We start from the raw sequence: 24,858 nt of genomic DNA on the forward strand, positions 1-24,858 counted from the left end.
TACCTTAGCTAACTGTCTGATATGAAATCATACTATCTGAGAATACACATAAAGAACTTCTGTAAACATTCCCTTGTCCACTATTCGAATACCTGCTCAAAACATTCTGTCCTGTTAGTCAGATGTGGCTTACCCACTACAAATCCATACTGCCTCAGGCTGATCACTTGAAAGTTTTAGATGTTCAGTCACTCTTATGAATTATTTATACTTGTGGTAATTTTCTGACAGCTGATGTTTGGTTAACTGATCCACAATACTTTGTCTCAGCTTATTTCAAAAGTGGAGTGACAAAAACAATTTTTGAACATAAAAGAATGGTTACTGCATCAAGAGTAATTGGGCTTCCACAATATACTCATCAATTCATTTTAAACCCCTAGGAAGGATGCTATCTGTCTGGGGATTTGTCACTATTTAGCACTATAATTTTTGTCTTTAATTTGATTTTGTCCAACACACTCTTGTGAGTCCCTATTTCTGATTCAGTATTAGCTTCCTCCAGACATGTGACATGCTATGGACTTGCTGTACTTTGAATACTGACCCAAAGTAATTATTTAACACTCCTGCCGTTTCCTTACACCTTGGGGTAATATCGTCCTTCAATCTTCATGAATTCCCCTCTCTATTCTTGTCTTCATTGCTCAGTCCTTTGAGTATAGGAGTTGGAAAGTCATATTCAGGTTATACAGGACATTGGTGAGGCCTCTTCTGGAATACTGTGTCTAGTTCTACTATTGGAGAAAGTGAGGACTGCAGATCCTGGAGATCAGAGCTGAAAATGTGTTGCTGGAAAAGCGCAGTAGGTCAGGCAGCATCGAAGGAGCAGGAGAATCGACATTTCAGGCATGAGCCCGAAGAAGGGCTCATGCTCGAAACGTCGATTCTCCTGCTCCTTGGATGCTGCCTGACCTGCTGCGCTTTTCCAGCAACACATTTTCAGCTCCAGTTCTACTATAGGAAGGGTATTATTATTATTATTTTGCTGGAGAGAGTTCAGAGGAGATTCACCAGGATAATGCCAGGTATGGAAGGTTTGAGTTATAAAGAAAGACTGGATAAGCTGGTCACTATTACGTAAGAGGTATGTGAGGCAACCTGATAAAAGTTTTTAAAGTAATGAGAAGTGTAGATGGAGTTAATGGTAGTTGTCTTTTCCCTTGGGTGGGGGATTTCAAGACCCGGGGGCACATTTTTAATGTGAGAGGAGAGAGATTTAAAAACAACATGGGGGCAACTTTTTTTACACAGAGAGTGATTCATGTGTGGAATGAACTTCCTGAGGATGTGCTGATTGTGGATACAATGATAACATTTAAAAGAGATTTAGATAGGTACATGGATAGGAAAGGTTTGAAGGGATATGAGCCAGAAGCAGGCAGGTGGGACTAGTTTAGTTTGGGATTATGTTTGGCATGGACTCGTTGGACCAAAGGGTGTTTCTGTGCCATATGACCTTTGACTTTATGTCTTTTCTTTCCTATCAAAATTGCAAAGATGTTTTGTGTTCATTTTGACCATTTTTAAAAAATATTGTGTTGTGGTCTTGCCAGAATGGGTACCAGCCTTCTAAAGATGGGGGAGAAATCATTTTGGTTCTTCAGTCGATGAAGAATTGACCATTTCAGAAGATCACTTCGAACCTCGAGCTCAGACAGGAAGTCGTGTGATTGCTAGTAAATGGCCAGCAAGCCACCAGTGGAGATAACATCTCCGGTGTTTGCTGACATCCATTTTACGAATAGAGAATTCGACGTTTCGAGCATAAGCCCATATTCCTGATGAAGGGCTTATGCTCGAAACGTCGAATTCTCTATTCCTGAGATGCTGCCCAACCTGCTGTGCTTTGACCAGCAACACATTTGCGGCTGTGATCTCCAGCATCTGCAGACCTCATTTTTTACTCGACATCCATTTTACTGCAGAGGGAGGGAAGGCTCCATGGGCTGTTGGTGTGTCAGAGGGAAGGAATTCCACAAGGATCTCAGTTTAGGGAATCCGTGTTAAGTAATAGTTAACTGTTTTAAGGGTTTCAGGTAGAGACTTGAAAATAGCATCTGATGAATTTGCCAAAAGGAAACTGATTACAGCTGTGCCAGCTGAATGAGAACCTTTAGCATGCAGATAGAAATGTGGGAGTAGGCCCGTCAGTCTCTTTAATGGCTCAAGAGATTTATGTGTCAGGGCAGAACCCTGCAACAATTTGTAAAATTCATTCTTGAGAGGTGGGAATCGTTGACTCGACGCGCATTTATAGCCCATCCCAAATTGCCCAGAGGCCTGTTGAGACTCAGCCATATTGCTGTGGGTCTGGAGTCACAAGTAGGCCAGACCAGGTAAGGACAACAGATTTCCTTCCCTGAAGGGCATTGGTGAAACAGATGGGTTTTTCCTGACAATCAACAATGAATTCATGGTCATCTCGACTCTGCATTCTAGATTTTTATTGAATTCAAATTCCACCATCTGCTGCAGTGGGATTTGAATCTGGCTCTTCAGTTCATTACCCGGGTCTCTGGATTAAAAGTCTAGAGTAATACCACGAGGCCATCACCTCCCCTAAATGATTTACTTTGTTGAGTCAGACTCTCAAGCCTTGTTATTTTTCTTTGCCACATGTTCACTCCACTTGCTGTCAGAGGTTGCAAGAAGGAACCCTCCCTGTGTCCATCCCAGTTCCTCAAGCTGCATAAATGAGACACCCTACAAATCCAAAGTATAACAGGATATTAGGTGTCCCAACCTTCCCTATTTGGTGATTGGAGATGAAATGCTTTTTCATTTTGATACTGATAGAAATTCGCCATGCATTCTATCGTCTTTTTTTGCATTAGTCTCATTAAGATTTACTTTAAACCCCAGTACTCCAGATGCATAGGGATTGTCGTGAGTTCCCATGGTTACAGCTGGTGAGAGCGAGTGCACATCTGTCCGATTTATTTTTAAGACTTGCTGTTAGCTCGCAAAAATGTTATTTCAGTCAGCTTATGATAGAGCTATTATAAACTTTTTACTCTGCATGCACAGGCTGACAATCACATATCACACACTGGGGCCTGATGGAGAACCTGTTCCAATCTGAATTGAAAGTAGAAAATGCCAAAAGTGTCATAAATCATTCACGCCTCGTGAGACAGATAAATGGTTTCTCATTTTTCTCAGTCAGCGGTGATCAAATGTTGTTCCAAGCCCCAAATTCACTCTACAAAGTAAGCCTTTATTCCCTCCTTAACTATATGACGAATTTAGTTCATTTTAAACAGGCCGTGATGCAGCATTCCTGATATTACTGATAAATTGGCAGTGTGTTACTGATATTGAAATGTGTTGTGACAGATCTTTTATAATGGCGTGCTCTCGTCTCTTGCAGAATGATGAAATTGAGCCAACGATTTTCACCTTCGATAAATTTTATGCGCTAACGCAAAAAATTTGCCCTCGCACTGACATTGAGGAGCTGTTCAAGAAACTGTAAGTTGAGAGTCATTTGGAATTGTTCGCATGACTATTTATGATCCAGAGCTGAAGACAGGTCACTCATACAAAAGAATTAGAGTAGACCCATATGGAAAGTATCACGCTTAATAACCGATTACTTGCTACTATTTATCTGGACCATGCTTCATCTGAAACCTCTTAACTAAATGGTGCGTTACACTGTTAATCCATTTACTGTCATCATTGTGACCATGCCAGTTATATTAACACAGTAGCTTAATTAAATCCTTTGCAGAAATACTTAAGATGTTCTTTGTAGATAGTATAGAGAGCTCCTGGAATCATTTTGCATCTGCTGGACTTGCAGCATTTGAAATCTAACCTGCTCGATTCAATAAAATATTAACTTGATTAGTTAACATTTGAAAAGTCTTGGGGAATGTTTTGCTTTGGAGTGAATCTGATCAAGCTGAGTAAAAGTGATAATTGTCAGTGTACTGCTATTGGATGTGAAGCTGTGCACAGTCTGAAATGTGAGAAAAGGGAATCACTAGATGTTAAACAAATGCGTTTCAACTATTTATTCAGAGTGGGCCAGCATCTTATGCGTGAAGGGCCAAACCAGCATAGCCTGCACACACAGCTCAGAAAACTGTCATTGCTCAATTCCATCTTCACCAAACTTCCAGGATCAATCAATCCTTCTCATTTGACCTTAATCCTCTGCATTGGATATAGCTTCCAGTGCCAGCCCTCTGTATCAGGTATAACTTCCAGTGTCAGCCCTCCACATCAGGTATAGCTTCCAGTGTCAGCCCTTTGCATCAGGTATAGCTTCCAGTGTCAGCCCTCTGCATCGGGTATAGCTTCCAGTGCCAGCCCTCTGCATCGCGTATAGCTTCCAGTGCCAGCCCTCTGCATTGGGTATGGTTTCCAGTGTCAGCCCTCTGTATCAGGTATAGTTTCCAGTGTCAGCCCTCTGTATCGGGTATAGTTTCCAGTGTCAGCCCTCTGTATCGGGTATAGTTTCCAGTGCCAGCCCTCTGCATCGCGTATAGCTTCCAGTGCCAGCCCTCTGCATTGGGTATGGTTTCCAGTGTCAGCCCTCTGTATCAGGTATAGTTTCCAGTATCAGCCCTCTGTATCGGGTATAGTTTCCAGTGTCAGCCCTCTGCATCAGGTATAGTTTCCAGTGTTAGCCCTCTGTATCGGGTACAGTTTCCAGTGTCAGCCCTCTGTATCAGGGAAAGCTTCCAGTGCCAGCCCTCTGCATCAGGTATACTTTCCTGTGCCAGCCCTCTGTATCGGGTACAGTTTCCAGTGTCAGCCCTCTGTATCAGGGAAAGCTTCCAGTGCCAGCCCTCTGCATCAGGTATACTTTCCTGTGCCAGCCCTCTGCATCGGGTATAGTTTTCAGTGCCAGCCCTCTGCATCGGGTATAGTTTCCAGTGTCAGCCCTCTGTATCGGGTACAGTTTCCAGTGTCAGCCCTCTGTATCAGGGAAAGCTTCCAGTGCCAGCCCTCTATATCAGGTATAGTTTCCAGTGCCAGCCCTCTGCATCGGGTATAGTTTCCAGTATCAGCCCTCTATATCAGGTATAGCTCCCAGTGTCAGCCCTCTGTATCGAGTACAGTTTCCAGTGTCAGCCCTCTGTATCAGGGAAAGCTTCCAGTGCCAGCCCTCTATATCAGGTATAGCTTCCAGTATCAGCCCTCTGTATCAGATATAGCTTCCAGTGCCAGCCCTCTGCATCAGGTATAGTTTCCAGTGCCAGCCCTCTGCATCGGATATAGTTTCCAGTGTCAGCCCTCTGCATCGGATATAGTTTCCAGTGCCAGCCCTCTGCTTTGGGTATAGCTTCCAGTGTCAGTGCTGTGCATTGGGTACAGCTTCCAGTGGAAGCCCTCTTCACTGGATATCAATTCCAGGATCAATCCTCTGCACATGGCATTGCTTCCACTCCATCCCTGTTCACTGGGCATTGCTTCCAGTGCCGGCCCTCTGCACTAGGAATTATTTCCAGTGTTAGCCTTCTGCATTGGGCATTGCTCCAGTGCCAGCCCTGTCACTGGCCATTGCTTCCATTAGCAGCCTTCTGCACTGGGCATTACTTCTAGTGCCCACTCTCTGCACATGGCATTGCATCCAGTGCCGGCCCTGTCAGCTGGGCATTGCTTCCAGTGACAGCTCTCTGCACTGAACATTGCTTCAGTGTTAGCCCTAGTCACTGGGCATTGCTTCCATTGGCAGCCTTCTTCACTGGGCATTGCTTCCGGTGTTAGCCCTGGCCACTGGGCATTGCTTCCAGTGTCAGGACTGTCCATTGGGCATTGCTTCCAGTGTCAACCCTGTCCACTGGGCATTACTTCTAGTGCCAGCCCTGTCCACTCGGAATTGCTTCCAGAGCCAGCCCTGTCCACTGGACATTGCTTTCAGTGATGGCTGTCTGCATTGTGCATTGAGCATTTCCAGTATGAGCCCTGTCCACTGGGCATTGCACCAGTGCCAGCCCTGTCCATTGGTCATTGCTTCCACTGTCAGCCCTGTCCACTGGGCATTGCTTCCAGTGTCAGCCCTGTCCATTGGTCATTGCTTCCACTGTCAGCCCTGTCCACTGGGCATTGCTTCCACTGTCAGCCCTGTCCACTGGGCATTGCTTCCAGTGTCAGCCCTGTCCACTGGGCATTGCTTCCAGTGTTAGCCCGGGCCACTGGTATTGCTTCCAGAGTCAGCCCCGTCCACTGGGCATTGCTTCCAGTGTCAACCCTGTCCACTGGGCATTGCTTCCAGTGTCAACCCTGTCCACTGGGCATTGCTTCCAGTGTTAGCCCGGGCCACTGGTATTGCTTCCAGAGTCAGCCCCGTCCACTGGGCATTGCTTCCAGTGCTAGGCCTGTCCACTGGGCATTGCTTCCAGAGCCAGCCCTGTCCACTGGGCATTGCTTCCATTGGCAGCTTTCTTCACTGGGCATTACTTCTAGTGCCAGCCCTGTCCACTCTGAATTGCTTCCAGGGCCAGCCCTGGCCGCTGGTATTGCTTCCAGAGTCAGCTCCGTCCACTGGGCATTGCTTCCAGAGCCAGCCCTGTCCACTGGGCATTGCTTCCAGTGCTAGGCCTGTCCATTGGTCATTGCTTCCATTGGCAGGTTTCTTCACTGGGCATTACTTCTAGTGCCAGCCCTGTCCACTCGGAATTACTTCCAGTGCCAGCCCTGTCCACTGGGCATTGCTTCCACTGTCAGCCCTGTCCACTGGGCATTGCTTCCAGTGTCAGCCCTGTCCACTGGGCATTGCTTCCAGTGTCAGCCCTGTCCACTGGGCACTGTTCTCAGTGTCAGCAGTTTGCACTAGTCAAGTTTCTGGTCTTAGCCTGTAATACCAAGCCTGACCTCTGGTGGCAGCTGGTACACTCAGATTATGAACTCATAACTGCTCAGACCCATCAGTCTCAGTGTGGAATAGCTGGGTATACACAGACTCAAAATTAATCATCTATGAAAACATGGCTTTAATAGACCTGTCAGGCTTTATGACCTTCCTTGGAATGTGCAAAAGCTTTATTTTAGTTAATCTAGAAAACTAATGGCACTCATAAATTTTAGGCTAACCGTGAGGGAAAAACCTTAATTGTTTTCTGCCAATAATCAGCTTGTGAATGATTTCATTTATCAGTGGCTGAAGAGTCTCAAAGCAGGGTTTATATTCTCAGGAGAAGACTATTTAGGGATCAGATAAGAAGTCTTGTCTTCGCTTACAATATAAATCGAGGGAGTTCCACATTTCACTGAGTACTGCACGCTCTAGCTGAGCACATTCAGGGCTGAGATTTATTGATAATCAGACTCTAAAGGATTTAAGAAATAAGCAGCAAGGTGGAAACTGGATAGAAGTTGAGCTCTGATCTTATTGATTGGTCACCAAGCTGCAGGGCAGGAGCTTCAAGAACCATTCCCATTGGGATGCCATCTCAAGGCTGGAATGTTGTCTTGACCCTTCAGTGGGAACTGCAAGAGTTGGGAAAGCGGGCAACTGTAAGGATGGTGGTACTGAGTAGCCTTTACCGAAGTATGGAGGAATGATGGTCCATTAGAGATGTGGGGTGGAATGGCGAGGGAAATCTGGAGATTTCATAGAGACTTAAATTAGAGCCCAACTGTTTTATCTCCTACAGGAGCCAGGCCAAGAGGTTCTAAGGCATCGACTTGTTTTGTGCAATGTACATCGACTTTGTGACTCAACTTGAGATGACTCAACTCTCATCCAGTTCTAGTTGCTCCCCTTTTATGTACTGAAAATGTGTTGCTGGAAAAGCACAGCAGGTCAGGCAGCATCCAAGGAACAGGAGATTCGATGTTTTGGACATAAGCTCTTCATCAGGAATGGCCTTGGATGCTGCCTGACCTGCTGTGCTTTTCCAGCAACACATTTTCAGCTCTGATCTCCAGCATCTGCAGACCTCACTTTCTCCCCTTTTATGTATTCAGGCTTTAACCGAACAGCCTTTACTTAATTACCTTTAAATCTTAATGTCTTGTTCTTTTAACAGAACTAAATGTAAGCTGTTTACTCAGTCAGCTCCCTGCAGCTCCCACTTTGGAATACTGCACTCTATAACTCAGTCCACCTCCTGTTTCTTCGCCCCCAGTATCTTTCAAGACAAAGTCTTGCATGAATCTTTGAAACTGCAAAATAGTACATTTTTCCTAAAGCCTGTATTTTTTTTCTGGGGCATTGAGTTTCCCGAGTATTCCTTTTGTAACCTATTACATATTTGCTTTCATTTCCACATGTTTGGATTCCAGGATCCATTGCATAATGGGGACAGCACGGGGGGCTCAGTGGTTAACACTGCTGCCTCACAAAGCCAGGGACCGGAGTTTGATTCTACATCCAGGCAAATGTCCATGTGGAATTTGCAAATTCTCCCCCTATCTGTATGGGTTTTTGTTGGATGCTGTGGTTTCCTCCCACAGTCCAAATATGTGCAGGCAAGGAGGGTTAGCAATGGGAAATGCAAAGCTAGGGTAGGTGATTAAGTCTGGGTGGGATGCTGTTTGGAGGGTCAGTATGGATTTGATGGGCTGAATGGCCTGCTTCCACACTGTCGGAATTGTATAACACACCATCCAGCAGTTGAGCCTTTTGGATCTGATTCCCAGTTTCTGTTCATTACCTCCATCGTGGCAGTTTACCCATGATTGGTCAGTTTTAAATACATTCAATGGGAGTGTGGGGGTTGGAGTGGCAGGTAGAGCGAGATAGCCCAGGCTGACACTCAGAGCTGGTTCAGGTGTGAAGGGCTATGGTTCGATTGATTATAGAGTCTTGAGATCTTTGTTGCGTTAGTTTGCTCCTCCACAGCTGGATTCAAGGACATTCTTGGTCAGTTTCCCATTCCAGGGCCAGTTTGGTTCTTTTTTTAGATTAGATTAGATTCCTTACAGTGTGGAAACAGGCCCTTCGGCCCAACAAGTCCACACCGACCCGCCGAAGCGCAACCCACCCATACCCCTGCATATACCCCTTACCTAACACTATGGGCAATTTAGCATGGCCAATTCACCTGACCCGCACATCTTTGGACTGTGGGAGGAAACCGGAGCACCCGGAGGAAACCCACGCAGACACGGGGAGAACGTGCAAACTCCACACAGTCAGTTGCCTGAGGCGGGAATTGAACCCAGGTCTCTGGCGCTGTGAGGCAGTAGTGCTAACCACTGTGCCACCGTGCCGCCCCTAAACTTCTGACAAGTAATCACAGCATTAGTTTAGGCAAGTTTATAATAGGCTGTTTTTATGACATTATCACTGAAACTAAAAGGTCTTGCATTAATATAACACCGTCCATGATCACCGGTCATCTCAACATGCTTTGCAGCCAATGGAATATTGGTGGAGTGTCCTTGGGGTCTCAATGCAGGACATTGTTCCCAGCAAGCTCACATAAAATTCCCTTGTGGGAAAGAGATGTTGCTGGCTGGGCCAACATTTACTGTCCATCCCTTGTTGCCCTTAAGGTGGTGGTCAGCTGCCTTCTTGAGACACTGCACTCCATGTGCTTTAAGTAGAGCCACAGTGCCATTAGGGAGGGTGGTTCAAGATTTTGACCCAGTGAAGTAAGGGCGGTATACAGGTAGTTCTTGTGTAACGCGATGGTTGCGTTCTTGTGAAACCCTGCATTATAGAAAAAGTGTTGGCGGTGTACTCACGTTATAGCCAGCACACGTTTTAAAAGTTTGCGCTTTAGAAACAGTGTCCCCAATTCATCAAACGCATTGTGACGAATTTGCGTGAGCGAAACACACATTCTAGCAGAACGACCTGTATTTCTAAGCCAGGACAGTGAGTAACTTGGAGGGGAACTTGTAGGTACTGCCCTTGTCCTTCTGGATGGTCGTGATGGGCTTGGAAGGGGTTGTGAATTTCAACAATGCATCTTGTAGATGGTGCACACTGAGTGCCGGTGGTGGAGGGAATGAATGTTTGGAGATGTGATGCCCAAGAAGCAGGCTGCTTTATCCTGGATGGTGTCAAGCTTCTTGAGTGTTGTTGGAGCTGCACTCATCCAGGCAAACGTGGAGTATTCCATCACATTCCTGACTAGTTGATGGCAGACAGGCTCTGCAGAGTCAGGTGGCGAGTTAGTCACTGCGGGATTCCTAGCCTTTGAGCACAGTATTTATATGGCTTCCAGTTCAATTTCTGGTCAGTATTAGCCACTGTCCCCCACTCCAAGGTTTTGTTGGAGTGAAGGAAACTGAGTGGGTGATCATTCCCGCTTCCGCCCTTACCATCTTAGATCATTCGGTCAAGAAAGAGTCTGAGTGTCATTCAGTGGCTGTCTAATGGGAAGAAGCCGGTTCGAGGGGTGGGGTGGGGTGGGACATGAGGCCAGGAACATGCCAGGGCAAGGACGATACTGTGAGCAGTAAATTGGTAATAGACTAAAAGGTCTCTGCTCCCTGAATGTCTCTGTTCATTTTTGTTATTACGATCTTAATAAAAGCTCAAAAAATGAGTTTGAAGAAACACAAAGACATTGCCACGTTCCTCCAACAGAATTTGTTGCTTCTTTGAAGCCAGCGTTTGGGGCCTTTTCCTCCAGCCTGGTGTTATCCCATCATGGCTCTCACAAAACATACCCCAAGCCTTTTCACCAAGAAAATGCAGGCACTCAGAAAGGTTCTGACGATTGGGTGACTTGTAATCAGTAATGGCAACAACATTGAAAATTACTGGGAAAAATGCGGCAGGTCTGGCAGCATCTGTGGAGAGAGAGTGGAGTTAATGTTTCGGGTCCAGTGACCCTTCTTCAGAGGAGGCGGTTTTTGATTTTGTTTCTGTTCTTGGTTTAATGTTATAATGGCGAGTGACCTGCAGGTTTACTATTTAGATTAGATTACTTACAGTATTGAGTTGACTCGCATTCTACAATTTGGAAGACTTGTGCAATGACACCCATTGCCAATCCAACTTCCTTCTGAGGAAAGGTTACTTGACCTGAAACGTTAACTCTGATTTCTCTCCACAGATGCTGCCAGACCTGCTGAGCTTTTCTAGCTCTTTCTGTTTCTGTATTGTTTTGGGGAGAGAGTGAGACAGTGGTCATTCCCTCGGAGTAGTTGGGGATTGGGGTAAACTTCAGCCCCTAAAGTGAAACTTCAACTTGCAGCCTTTTGATTCAGAACCCTAGCAGCTGAGTTTAGGCAGAATGCCCTGTCATTAGTCATTTTTGTTAATTATGTTATAAACCTTGTGATAATGGTTTCAGAACAAAAAGACTTCTTTTCCAATGAGGAAATTATGCCTCTTACTCCAAAATATTTAACCCATTAACAGATGGATTGCTAATTATTGCTTCAATTTTGGAAAGTTAGAATAACGTTTTTAGTTTCTGTGTTTATCCTTTTGAGGATTGCAATAACCAGCAGGATTCAATGATATAAAAACCTACATTGCAATAATTCTCAACGAGGGGAACATTAAATGATTTTGTTCATCTCTCCATGTACTGGAGATTTCAAAGTACATATTTTGAAACTGCAAGGAATTTTCATTATTCCAAAGGTTATGTTTTGAAAATGATAAATTATGCAGACGACTTATATCTTTTTTTTACTGAATTCCTTTTCAGCAATGGAGACAAATCTGATTACTTAACTGTAGACCAATTGGTCAGCTTTCTGAATGAAGTAAGCTTTCTTTCATTAATTAAAACTGCGTTATGAATCTGTTTGCAGTTGTCTGCTTTACTCCTGCCTTCCGAGCGCATGCATTGCATCGATTCCTCCACTGCTTTCTGCCTGTTTTTCTTCTGTAATGAATGCCGCATTGGCAACATCCAGGTGCACAAAATGAAACCCCAGTTCCTGAGAGATTGACTTTGCTTTCGCTGTAGAGGTACTGCATGCTGCTTTTACACAGTGGATGTTGAATGGGTTTTACTGTTGCTGTGTCTGTTTGAAATGTATTAATTCCTTTTTACACTGAGAACCCTTGAGAGATTCTTTCTTTCTCAAATTACTATTGTGTTTTTTTTCCCTAAGCTAGATGCCCTGTTTTTAGCAATACGTGTTTTATTATCTTAATTCCACAGCCCCGATGCTATTGCATGGGATACATACATGCAGCAATTGAATGCATTTGTGTGCAGCTCTTTAATCTCCTACCTGTCCTGGGACATATTACATTGTTATTGTATTTATTGATTTATTGTCCATATTTATCATTCCATCACCTCTACCAAAGTGACAGAGGAAAAATATTTTAAAGAAATGTGTCAGATGTTTGTACATAATTGTCCCACTTAGTAACTTTAGGGGATATAGATGATAATTAACGTTGAAAGTTTATTTATACAATGCAAAGAATCTTCTCCCTTCCATGTATTTTTTAGGAATGTCCTCAAAATTTGTACTGTATAGAATCTACCTATGACTATGTTGTTTGGTATATTTTAGTCAGGCCAGCAAAATAATTGTCATTAATATTTTGCAATATTCAGGCTACCTCTTTGAACAGGACCAATTGATAATTTGGTATTTTTTCTGGGAACTTAGTCTGACCTCCTTTGAGCTTGTGTATCTTGATGCCAGAGTGTTGATAGAACATTGGCTTGAAGGGTAAAATGAATCAGTTAGTGGCTTTGGTTACCATGCGCTTTCTAATGTGGTTCATTTTACTTTTACATTATGAATACGTGTTGTGTGCTTCATTTAAGTCCATAGGAATAATTCACGGGCACTTGGGAGCAATTTTCCAACAAGTTATGGATTTTCCCTGTCCTGTTTGTTTTGCTTGGTCTCTTTTCTTAAGTTTTTTGGTTATTAATGTTTCTCATTGACTGCCTGTGGGGATTTTTTAATGTGATTCAGTATTTGGACACATTGCTAATACACTCTTCAAAGTGTCTTAGCATGAGATATGATTTAAACATATAGATCCTTTCTCGTTATGAGAAGGATGAATAAATTCAGCATCACCTAAACCACGTGCAGGGACTTTAAAAAGAGCAGGGGATGTTCATTCCCATAATATGTGAAAGATTGGACCATAAAGATATGGAGAACACAACAATGAACAATATGAGAAACGGTTTATAGATAAACTGAGGGTACAGAGGCAGGACTTGTTCACAGCTCACAGTGCTCAAAAAACAATTTGACATCCCTTTTTCTTTTTGGCTTAGTAAATTTGGGAACAAGGGTGTGCGTCCTCATTAAAACGCATCACTGCATCACCTGTGCCGGACTGGGCATGATAAGAGTGGTGCTTTAACTTGACATAAATCAGGGTTTTCGGGAAAATATTTAGTGGCAACTCCTTCTGTACCAGTGACCCTTGCAAATTGTCCCTTGCTTTCAATAAGTGAAAATATTAGATGCTGACACATTCATCGAGGGAATGAGTCACCCTCGAGGCTGCTACTGCTAACAGACGTGTGCATGATACGCTAACAGACGTGTACACAGACAAGGCCAACTGGTAGTGTCCTTACTAATGTCCCAGGTGAGAGTAGCGACAGGAGCACAGAGAAGAGATAGAATTGAGAATGTCTGGTTTGTGGTTCAGCATTACATGTTATGGTGACTTTGCTGCCTCTGTCGTCAGGGAGATGATTACATATTTTTGACCATCTGTTCAGTACACTTCCTGGAAATAAAGATGAGATTGCTCTCCCCCATCCCTTGCTATGATGACAAAGTCACATTAAACAGCAGTTTCATGGGCTACAAAACCAAGCTATGTTTCAATGTTAAATTGAAAGCTGTCCTGAGAAAAATCATTTACGACATACATTTGCTAAGTACATCAGTGGTTAGCACTGCTGCCTCACAGCGCCAGAGACCTGGGTTCTATTCCCACCTCAGGTGACTGACTGTGTGGAGTTTGCACGTTCTCCCCGTGTCTGCGTGGGTTTCCTCCGGGTGCTCCGGTTTCCTCCCACAGTCCAAAGATGTGCAGGTTAGGTGAATTGGCCATTCTAAATTGTCCGTAGTGTTAAGTAAGGGGTAAATGTAGGGGTATGGGTGGGTTGCGCTTTGGCGGGTCGGTGTGGACTTGTTGGGCCGAAGGGCCTGTTTCCACACTGTAAGTAATCTAATCTAATCTAATCATACTCAAATACATGAGGTGAATTTGATCAGAAAACTTGAGAATAACTACCTTGCATGTGGAAATATTGATTTATTTTCATGGTTGGCTCTGACATGTATAATACAGAAGTTTCCCTATTCCCAAAACAATGTACAGAATCCTTTCAGTGGTATAGCAGACCTTCAGCATAATTTAAGGCAAAAGAATTAACTCAAATAAAAGGAGTTATTTTTCAAATATACGTTTGTGGCATTAGAGAAACTTTTTTTCTAACCAAACCTGTTCAGGCAGTTTTGCACATTGCTGGAGCAGACCTCTTGGCTCAGAGGTAGGGACACTACCACTGCGCCACAACAGCCAATTATTGTACAAAGGCAATTAGGAGAAGGATGCAAATATTTTCTGTTCAGTCATGTTTTGCGTGGGTTTTCTCCAGGTGCTGCAGTTTCTTCCCACAGTCCAAAGATGTGCAGGTCAGGGTGGATGGACCATGCTAAAGTGCCCATGGTGTCCAGGGATGTGCAGGCTAGGTGGATTAGCCATGGGAAATGCCAGGTTACAGGGCAAGAGTGGGGAAGTGGGTCTAGGTGGGATGCCCTTTGGAGAGTCGGTGCAGGCTCGATGGGCCGAATGGCCTGCTTCTGTACAATAGGGCTGCTATGATTCTAGTTCCCTTACACAAACATTGACATTGTTTTGAGTTGTGAGACGCAAGCAGGAAACACCTTAATTTGGATTTTTCCTTACCGACTGCAGAACCAACGCGATCCTCGTCTGAATGAAATTCTGTTCCCCTTCTATGATGCAAAGAGAGCAATGCAGATACTTGAGACTTATGAACCCGAAGAAGAGTTGAGGAAAAAAGGTAAGCAACCTCTTATCTCAGCTTCCTCCAGTAAATAGGGTTCGGGTGACTGTGGAATGAATCTAATCTGCTTGTTTTTAAGCTATTCAATCAGTTTACAAGCACTAAGTTTCTGGTTAACCTTATTCTTGTTCATGTTCCTTCTAAGACTTAAAAGCATCTGATGTATATGGCATTGGCGGAGGGTCCTCAGAGTGGGAGAAAGCTTAAACCTTTCAAAGCAATTCCCACATAAATAGAAACACTAGGCATTCCGCAGTGTCTCAGAGCACATCTCCAATTTTACATCTGATCCCCAACAATCCCAGAAACTGGAAGATCCAGCCCATTTCTTTTGATGACTTTTTCAATTGATGCCATTTTCCGGCTATATAGGCGATTTTTCCGTACCTGTATTGCAAACTGTGTCAGATAAGCTACACAAGTACAATCACATTTGTAATTAATGCAGCCACATGATGAAACCTTAAGGCTAGCTGCCATCTAGTGGATACCAAATTAAATTGTCTGCATAAACCACAATTTTTATGGCATTCTCTTCTAACATCTCATCTCCTCTGCATAATATACGTACCGTTGCAAAAGGTACCTACCACCAACTCGGTAACATCGCTCACTCATAACCCTACAGCAGCCCATCTCCCTTATCAATGTCCCTGTCCCCTCCAGATTGGCTGATCCATTGCTTTGGCAGAAGTGGGGACTACAGATGCTGGATATTAGAGTCAAGGTGAGAGTGGTGCTGGAAAAGCACAGCAGGTCAGGCAGCATCCGAGGAGCATGAGAGTCGACGTTTCAGGCAAAAGCCCTTCATCAGGGCTCACTCCTCATTCCTGATGAAGGGCTTTTGCCCGAAATGTCGATTTTTTCCTGCTCCTCGGATGCTGCCTGACCTGCTGTGCTTTTCCAGCACCACTCTAATCTTGATCCACTGCTTTGTTCCAATCTCCTCAGTTTATCAAAAATTCATTTTGCTTGCATTCAAGCCCACATCAAAGTACTTAGTCATCCACAGCTCCACAAGTTCATTTTTAGCCTTATTTTTAGATTCCTAACTGTTCTTGCTGCCCTGTATCTGGGGATTGTTCCAGCTATATAATCCCGAACGACTGAATTCTCCTTTCCTCCTTCAGTTTGTCCTAATCCGCAGGTTAGCAGAGCTCAGCGAATCATTCAGAGGTCTGAGAAATGCTTTTTAGAATGGAGTGAGAGGAAGCAGGGCGGAAAAGGGCAGAAATCAAAGATTATTACTAAACAAGGACTCAGTCCACTGAACACCTTACCAGCCAATGATGGATTGACAGGAAATGGGAGCCGATATTCAGAAGACCTGAATAGAAGGAGAAAAAGGCCTTGGTTAGGAAGAATGAGTCCCAGAGGCTGGGGAGGGGTTTTTAGTGGATGTTATGAATTTTGAGATGAATTCATTGAAGGGCAGGGAGTGAGTCTTCAATAATGAAGGGAGGAGTGACAGGCAAGTTGAATTTATACCAGTCAATAAAATGCTGGTTGGGTTTCGTAGTTCTAGACATTGCCTTAACTTCTAACAACAGAGTATTTATGGTTTTTAGATGGAGCAATCTCACTGATTCAACCCAATACTTCATGTTAATGTAATAACAGAAGGTGGTGGAAATGCTCAATAGGGTTTTTCTTAAACCCACGACCACTTAACACTTAGAAGGGCAACAGGTACATGGCAACACCGTGACCTGCACATTTCCCTCCAAGCCAAGCACCATCCTGACTTGGCGAAAGTGAGGATGGCAGATGCTGGAGAGTCAGAGTCAAAATGTGTGGCACTGGAAAAGCACAACAGGTCAGGCAGTATCTGTGGAGCAGGTGAGTCGACGAGTCGGGCATAAGCCTTTCGTCAGGCATAAGCCGTTTGTCGGGAACCCGAAACCTCGACTCTCCTGCTCCTCGGATGCTGCCTGAAATGCTGTTTTTCCAGCACCACACTTTTCGACTACCCTGACTTGGAAACACACCGCCATTCCTTCATTGTTACTGGATCAAATCCTGGATCTCCCTCCATAGCAGTATCACGATTGGCAAGGATTTTAAATGGAACACTTTGGTGGGCCAACAGGGATGATGTGTGAGCAAGATGATGTCTAGCTCACACATCATATAATGCAAAATATACAAACAGCCAGACAAAGAGCAGGAGTGGGTCACCTGGCCTTTGAGCTTGCTTCATCATTTAGTGAAACCATGACTGGTCCGATTATTTCCATCTATCACTGACACCCTTTCACCTCTTCACTGATCAAGAACCTGCCTTTTCAGAGAGAGAGAGTTCCAAAGACACACAACCTTCCCTAAGGAAAAGAAAGCTCTCCTTATCTCAGTCTTAAATGGGTGACCCCTTATTTTTAAACAGTGACCCCCATTCTAGATTCTCCCACAAGAGGAAGCATCCTTTCACCTGCATCTTTTCAGGAGCCTGGGGTCTTAATGCCTCAATCATCTTTTACTCTTCTGACCTCATTTGAATACAAACCTGGGTTGACCAACCTTATCTCATAATGAACCTGACGATTACTGGCAAAAGTCTGGTGTACCTTCTCAGAACTGCTTTTAATGGACATCGTTCCTTGAATAAGGAGACAAATATTCCATGTAGTACTCCAAAAGTAGTTTCACCAATTCCCTGTTGGAATTGAGCATAATCTCCCTGTGTTGTTATTCAGTTCTCCTCACGGAGAGGCTGGATTGCCTGGGACTTCTTTCACTGGAGTGTAGGAGGTTGAGGGATGACCTTCTGGAGATTTATAAAATCATGAGGGGTACAGGTAAAGTGAAAGACAAGTGTCTTTTCCCAAGAATTGAGGATCTCAAAACTAGGGGGAATATTTTTAAGGTGAGAGAAGAAAGATTTTAAAAAGAACAAAGAAAACTTACATCCCAGGAACAGGCCCTTCGGCCCTCCAAGCCTGAGCCGATCCAAATGTACTGTCTAAACCTGTCGGTCAATTCCTAAGCATCTGTATCCCTCTACTCCCCACCTACTCATGCATTTATCCAGATGCATCTTAAATGAATCTACCATGCCTGCCCCTACCATCTCTGCTGGCAACGTGTTCCAAACACCCACCACCCTCTGTATGAAGTACTTGCGCGTGTATCCCCCTTAAACTTTCCACCTCTCACCTCGAAAGTGTGACCTCTCGTTATTGAATCCTTCACCCTGGGAAAAAGCTTGTCTCTATCCACCCTATCTATACCCTTCATGATGTTATAAACCTCAGTCAGGGCTGAAGAGTCTGTTTCCATGCTGTATGACTCGATGACTCTATATTAGATTGCCCAAATACTTGATATAGCTGCATTGTAACCTTCTTTATGATTCATGCATTAGTTCACCCAGAACGTTACTCTTATTCGGAAGTGTTCGAGACAGTTGGGTTGCACCACCAAAGAAAGTGTAAGATGTAAGGTTGAGGGAGATTGCTTTGCTGGTGGATTTTAACTGAGCTGAAGTGATAGTGACACTGGATAAAAGTCAAAACCCACTTAGCATTTTCTGTTCAAAGCCCAGTCTATGAAAACCGGAATGATGGAGATTGAGGAATGGGGGAATGATTGAGATTGAGGAATGGGGGAGCGATTGAGTCTGAGAATGGGGGAATGATGGAGACTGAGGAATGGGGGAATGATGGAGACTGAGGAATGGGGGAGTGATTGAGTCTGAGAATGGGGGGAAATGATGGAGGCTGAGGAATAGGGGAGTGATTGAGTCTGAGTATGGGGGGAATGATGGAGACTGAGGAATGGGGGAGTGATTGAGTCTGAGAATGGGGGGAATGATGGAGACTGAGCTTCATTTGTGTTGTGATTCTCCAGCTACATGCTAGAGAGATTGGCATCAAGCAGCCCAAATTCATGACTGCCTGCTGAGACAGATTATAGCTGAATGAATAAATGCCATGACAAGATTTCATGTTGTAAAACATTTACTGTAACAAATGACTAAAAGTACTATTGACTAAACATTATTTTCTTTTTGTGGGATTCATAATTAAAACTAATTAAATGGCCCCTTTCATATTTATACTCAGCACATGTTCCAATGAATTGCATTCCTTTTGACCCTTAAGACCAGGGTCAGTTTGGGTGAAAAATTGCCTTCGTAGCAGGAGACAGAGGGTTCAGGTTGAAGTCTGTTTTTGTGGCTGGATGTCTGAGTCCAGTGTTGTAATGCAGGATCTGATGCTGGATTCCTCACTGTCTGTACTGCACATTCATGATTTAGTCGCACATATTGGAGCTGTTATCAGTTAGTTCGCAGAAGACTCAAAAATCGGTGATGTGGTAAATAGTGAGCAGGAAAGCTTTAGACAACGGGAAGATGTAGACTGGCTGGTCAGATGGACAGAATGGAAAATAGATTTTAATCCTGAAAAGCGAGAGGTGATGCATTTTGAGGGAGTGACAAGGCAAGAGTTTGTGAATTGGTGAGATCGGACCTAGAGTATTGCACACAGTTTTGGTCCCCTTATTTGAGGAAACATGTAGTGGCATTGGAGGCAGATCAGAGGAGGTTCACTACATTGATCCCAGAACGGTCAATGGGGAACTTTAAACCAGTGTCTGCCGATAAACAACAAATATGGACCAAATACTGAACTACAGAAGCAATCATCCCAACACCCACAAACGAAGCTGCATTAGAACATTATTCCAACAAGCCACCAAACACTGCAGCACAGAGGAACTATGAAGAGCAGAGGAAAACCAGCTATACAGTGTATTCCAAAAGAACGAGTGCCCAAAGAATGCAATCCATTGATTTCTCAACAATAAATCCAAACAAGCAGACAAAACCCACCCAGAAACCCTAGCTACCCTCCCCAACCTCAAAGTTATGTCAGAAATTACTGCCAGACTACTCAGACCTCTGGGCATCATGGTAGCCCACTGTCACAAAGCAGGTCCTTTTTTCTAAAAGCAGTTCCTTTTCTCAAGGATACCGTATCCTTGTTTTTATTTTCAGAGGGATTGTAAAACAGTCCAGGTTCCGAATCGGTTGGTTTGGTACAGAGATGAAAGGGCTGAAAATGTATTGCTGGAAAAGCGCAGCAGGTCAGGCAGCATCCAAGGAACAGGAGATTCGACGTTTTGGGCATAAGCCCTTCTTCAGGAAAGCCATTCCTGAAGAAGGGCTTATGCCCAAAACGTCGAATCTCCTGTTCCTTGGATGCTGCCTGACCTGCTGCACTTTTCCAGCAACACATTTTCAGCGCTGATCTCCAGCATCTGCAGACCTCACTTTCTCCTCCACAGAGATGGAAGGGTTTACTGAGAGGCCTTTTTGCTTATACAAAAACAGATGAGACTTTAAGCCAAAGCTTTCATGTTTTAGATGAAGGTCTTTTGCCCGAAATGTCGATTTTCCTGCTCCTCGGATGCTGCTTGAACTGCTGTGCTTTTCCAGCACCACTCTTATCTAAACTCTGGTTTCCAGCATCTGCAGTCATTGTTTTTACCTATGTTTTAGAAGTGGCCTGTATAATGCAGGGGTGTGGTCAGTCCTGGAAGCTGAATTCTTATTCTGAGTTCACTTCAGCAGTGGAGCTGTGTGGAAACAGGCTGCTGAACTCTTTCTCCTTCTGCCCTTCTAACTTTGACCTGTAAGCCTTTGTTTCAGTTTTACTCTATGTTTAAGGGGTTTGTGCATTAGGACTGTTGTGTGTATTCAGAACAGCATAATTACATCTAATTTCGATAGACTGAGTTCTGTGGGTATTCTATATTCTGTTCCTTGTGTTTTATTCCGTAATTTTGTGAATAAATTTTTGTTTGTTTTAAAACCTGTTAGTCAACCTAGCTAACTTACTCAAGGTAATTTTCACTGTACACTTACTGCAAAGTTATGGTCTGGACTGCCTGCTTAAGAATGTTTTGAGTGGTTTGGCCTAGTCCATAGAACCACAAACCCACCAACACACTAAAACAGCAGCTAATGAACTTAAAAGACCCAATACAGACAACAAGCAAAACTAATGTCGTCTACAAAAATACTGTGCAAGAACTGTAACAAACACTACACTGGACAAACAGGCAGTAAACTAGCCACCAGGATACATGAACATCAACTAGCCACAAAAAGACATGATCCACTCTCACTAGTATCCTTTCATACAGATGAGGAAGGACACCGTTTTGACTGGGACAACACATCCATCCCAGGACAAGTCAAACAGACACACGCACGAGAATTCCTTGAAGCATGGCACTCCAACCAGAACTCTTTCAACAAACACATTGATTTGGACCCCATCTACCATCCTCTGAGAAAAAGAACTGGAAATGATACCAACCCAAGGAAACCTAAACACACAAATAGAAAGTAGGACGTAACACCAGCACTTCACCAGAGGCTCACTGATGATGTTACCTAGTATGATGATAAAACATCTAAAAATGAACCTTCCAGCTCAGTGAGCAAACGTGCATCCAGAACCTCAACCTGAGCTACAAATATTCGCAAAACCCACTAATTGATCCAAGAGATGAGGGGTTTGTTGTTTGAAGAGAGATTGAACAGTTTAGGCCAATACTCTCTGGAATTTAGAAGAATGAAGGGAGATCAGATTGAGGTATTCAAGATGATAAAAGGTGTGGATAAAATGAACATGGAGCTGATGCTTCCTTTTGTGGGGCATTCTAGGAAGAGAGTCATAATCTTTGGATAAGGAATAGCAAATTTAAAGCAGAGTTGAGGAAAAACTACTTCTCCCAAAGGGTTGTGGATTTGTGGAATTCCCTACCCCAAACTGCGATGGGTGCTGGGACGGTGAGTAAATTTAAGGAGAAGTTAGACAGCTTTTAAATTGGCAATGTATTGAAAGGATATTGAGAGAAGGCAGGAAAATGAGGATGAGGAACATATCATAAATGATCTAATGGTGGAGCAGACCTGATGGGCCGAATGGCTTAATTCTGCTTCTAAATCTTATGGACTAATAATGGGTCTGAGTAGCACTGAGGGTTAGTGGGATCTTGTTGTGTGGGTTCATAGATCTTTGAAGGCAACAGGACAGGTGGATAAGGTGGTTGATAAGACATTTGGGATGCTAGTCTTCGCTCATCTTGACAATGAACACAGGGACTGGGAGGTTATGGTGGGGTTGTACAGCTAGCGTACTACATGCAGTTCTGGTCACCTCCCCACCCCTCCCCACCCCCATAGGAAAGTTGGATTGCACTTGAGAGAGTTCAGGGGAGATTAGCAGGCAGGAGGGACTTGTTTGGTTTGGAATTATGTTCAGCGTGGACTGGTTGGACCCAAGGGTCTGTTTCCATGCTGTATGACTCCATGAAGAAGGGTCACCAGACTCAAAACATTAACTCTGTTTCTCTCTTCACAGACACTGCTAGACCTGCTGAGTTTCTGCAGCAATTTTTCTTTATGTTTCAGATCTTCAATATCTGCAGTTTCCTGTTTTATTTTGCCAAGTTGTCACCTGGTCAATTCAGCAATGAAGAGAGACTGATAGGCTGGGGTTGTTTTCCTTAGAGTAGAGAAGGCTAAGGGGTGGCCGGTGGTGGGGGGGGGGGGGGGGGGGGCGGCCTGATTGAGTTCAACAAGACTATGAAGAGTTTAGAGGGAAACGGTGTGCAGTTCCCCAACTGGACTTTTAACAACGGCAGAAAGTGAAGGTGGTCCTGGGTGTGTGTCACTCCAAATTCCTCACTTGGTCGTGTCAAATTAGTGATATTGGTGAAATAATCAATTACTTCTCAAGGATTGCTGACCTGCACATGAAAGCACAACAAATAGTACTCACATTACAGTATTTTAAACCTTATTACTTCATTCAGAACAGAGGGTATCTTTTTGCATTGAGATGCGTGGGATTACCCTTTGCCATTGTGATACTGGATACAGTAATGAGCTTCTGTGTGACATGGATATCATTGGTTATTTTTGTTAAGGTGAGAATAAGATTTTCAATCTAGTGTCCAAAAGTCGCACTTTAATCAGTTCTGGTTGGTTGCACAGACCTAATTAGAAATGCCGTATTAGCTCACAACATGGCATTGACACAGATTTCTCCGTCAACTGCTCTAATTTGAATTAAACTGATCAATTTTGTTTTGCAGCCAGTATGTCATGCGACGGGTTCTGCAGCTACCTGATGTCCGATGAAAATGCGCCGGTCTTCCTTGATCGCTTGGACCTGTACCAGGAGATGGATCAGCCCCTGTCCCATTACTTTATCAGTTCCTCACACAATACGTATCTCACAGGCAGGCAGTTCGGAGGCAAATCCTCTGTTGAGATGTACAGACAAGTTCTTTTATCAGGCTGCAGGTTTGTCTCAATATGTTTAGAAAAGATTATAGTTGCTCTATATCTGTTACTGAGGTACAGATTAAGAAAAGCATAATGTGACATCCGTGTGTAATTCTTCATTCGCATCTCTCCTATCTCATCCCATTGCCTCCTATGACTCCTAATGAGTTTGGGACAAAGGTTAGATTTGTCTGTGTTGGGAAGTGAAACCAGATACTGAGTTCTGAAGAAGGGTCACTGGACCTGAAACGCTAACTCTGCTTTCTCTCCACAGATGCTGCCAGACCTACTGAGCTTTTCCAGCAATTTCCATTTTTGTTTAAATCTCCTGTGGATCTTTAGGGTTCTTTCTTGGGTTGGGTTTGTGCTTCTGTCTCATAAAATTGGTGTTGTTGAGCTCAGTATCCTCCAACTCTCCAACCCCGTGCAACTCTCCCTACTGCCACTTCCACAGCCCTTCTGCCCAGAATGCACTTCATGTCCTGGGGGTGCTGTCCCAAAGAAGCTCAGTTCCCAGGATGCAATGATTTGGAACGTCTGTCATCATAGGTCCCATCTGGTTGATCTTGCCAGAGGGTGTATGTGTTTGTTTTCCAGTTTGAGGGGTTCTGCACTTCATCTCCCCCCATCCCCCCATCAACTCTCTTGCCAATTCTCAGGAACAAGACTTCACTGACCATGGAGTCCCAGGATGAGGAGACAGAGGGAAGAAAGAGTAAGAGATAAGGATGAAGTCAGTAAGAATGGTAAAGGAGGTAGACGAGGGCAAATAAAGACTAAAAGAGAAACATCAGTTTAAACAAACATCCAGCATAAATATTCTTTAATTTCCTTCACACTCTTGTGTTTTCAACCTTCATCCTCTCAACCTGGTAGCTGTTTTTCAAACTTTGATCACTTTTCGTAGCATTTGCTAAATTTCCCTCTCTTAACTCAGCTTGCATTCATATATTTTTTGACTGTGTTCTCCCATATCAGCCTGATTCACTCTGACTGAGTCTTTGCATATTGCATTAACTTGAAAGCAGCACGGTGGCACAGTGGTTAGCACTGCTGCCTCACAGCGCTAGAGACCCGGGTTCGATTCCCACCTCAGGCAACTGTCTGTGTGGCGTTTGCACATCTTCCCTGTGGCTGCATGGGTTTCCTCTCATAGCCCTAATGAAGGGCTCCGGCCTGAAACGTTGAATTTCCTGTTCCTTGGATGCTGCCTGACCTGCTGTGCTTTAACCAGCAACACATTTTCAACTCTGATCTGCAGACCTCACTTTTTACTTTCCTCCCATAGTCCAAAGATGTGCATGTTAGGTGAATTGTCCATGCTAAATTTCCCAATAGTGTTGGGTGAGGGGGTAAATGCTGAAAATGTGTTGCTGGAAAAGCGCAGCAGGTCAGGCAGCATCCAAAGGAGAATCGACGTTTCGGGCATGAGCCTTTCTTCAGGAATTAAATGTAAGGGAATGGGTCTGGGTTGGTTGCTCATTGGAGGGTCGGTGTGGACTTGTTGGGCCGAAGGGCCTGTTTCCACACTGTATGTAATCTAATCATATTTCCCCGCTACCTTCTCATCCCCAACAAAGACAGTGCAAGTGTGTCGTGAGCCATTTCACCTGCATTTCTTTCAAAGTGATAACGAAACAAGAAACTCTT

The 24,858-nt window shown here is 44.0% G+C and overlaps 1 protein-coding gene across 10 annotated transcripts in view; it reads left to right on the plus strand.

The window, feature by feature from the left end:
* LOC132819886 (1-phosphatidylinositol 4,5-bisphosphate phosphodiesterase beta-4) overlaps positions 1-24,858 on the plus strand; it is a 532,815-nt gene that overhangs the window by 342,217 nt on the left and 165,740 nt on the right. For all 10 annotated transcript variants that reach the window (XM_060831826.1, XM_060831835.1, XM_060831830.1 and 7 more), the window contains 4 exons: positions 3,374-3,474; positions 11,577-11,634; positions 14,795-14,903; positions 23,016-23,226. In XM_060831826.1, the coding sequence (XP_060687809.1) occupies positions 3,374-3,474; positions 11,577-11,634; positions 14,795-14,903; positions 23,016-23,226 (479 nt within the window). The remainder of the gene's footprint in view (positions 1-3,373; positions 3,475-11,576; positions 11,635-14,794; positions 14,904-23,015; positions 23,227-24,858) is intronic.

The sequence above is a fragment of the Hemiscyllium ocellatum genome, chromosome 10 (assembly GCF_020745735.1).
Source record: "Hemiscyllium ocellatum isolate sHemOce1 chromosome 10, sHemOce1.pat.X.cur, whole genome shotgun sequence".
NCBI lineage: Eukaryota > Metazoa > Chordata > Chondrichthyes > Orectolobiformes > Hemiscylliidae > Hemiscyllium > Hemiscyllium ocellatum.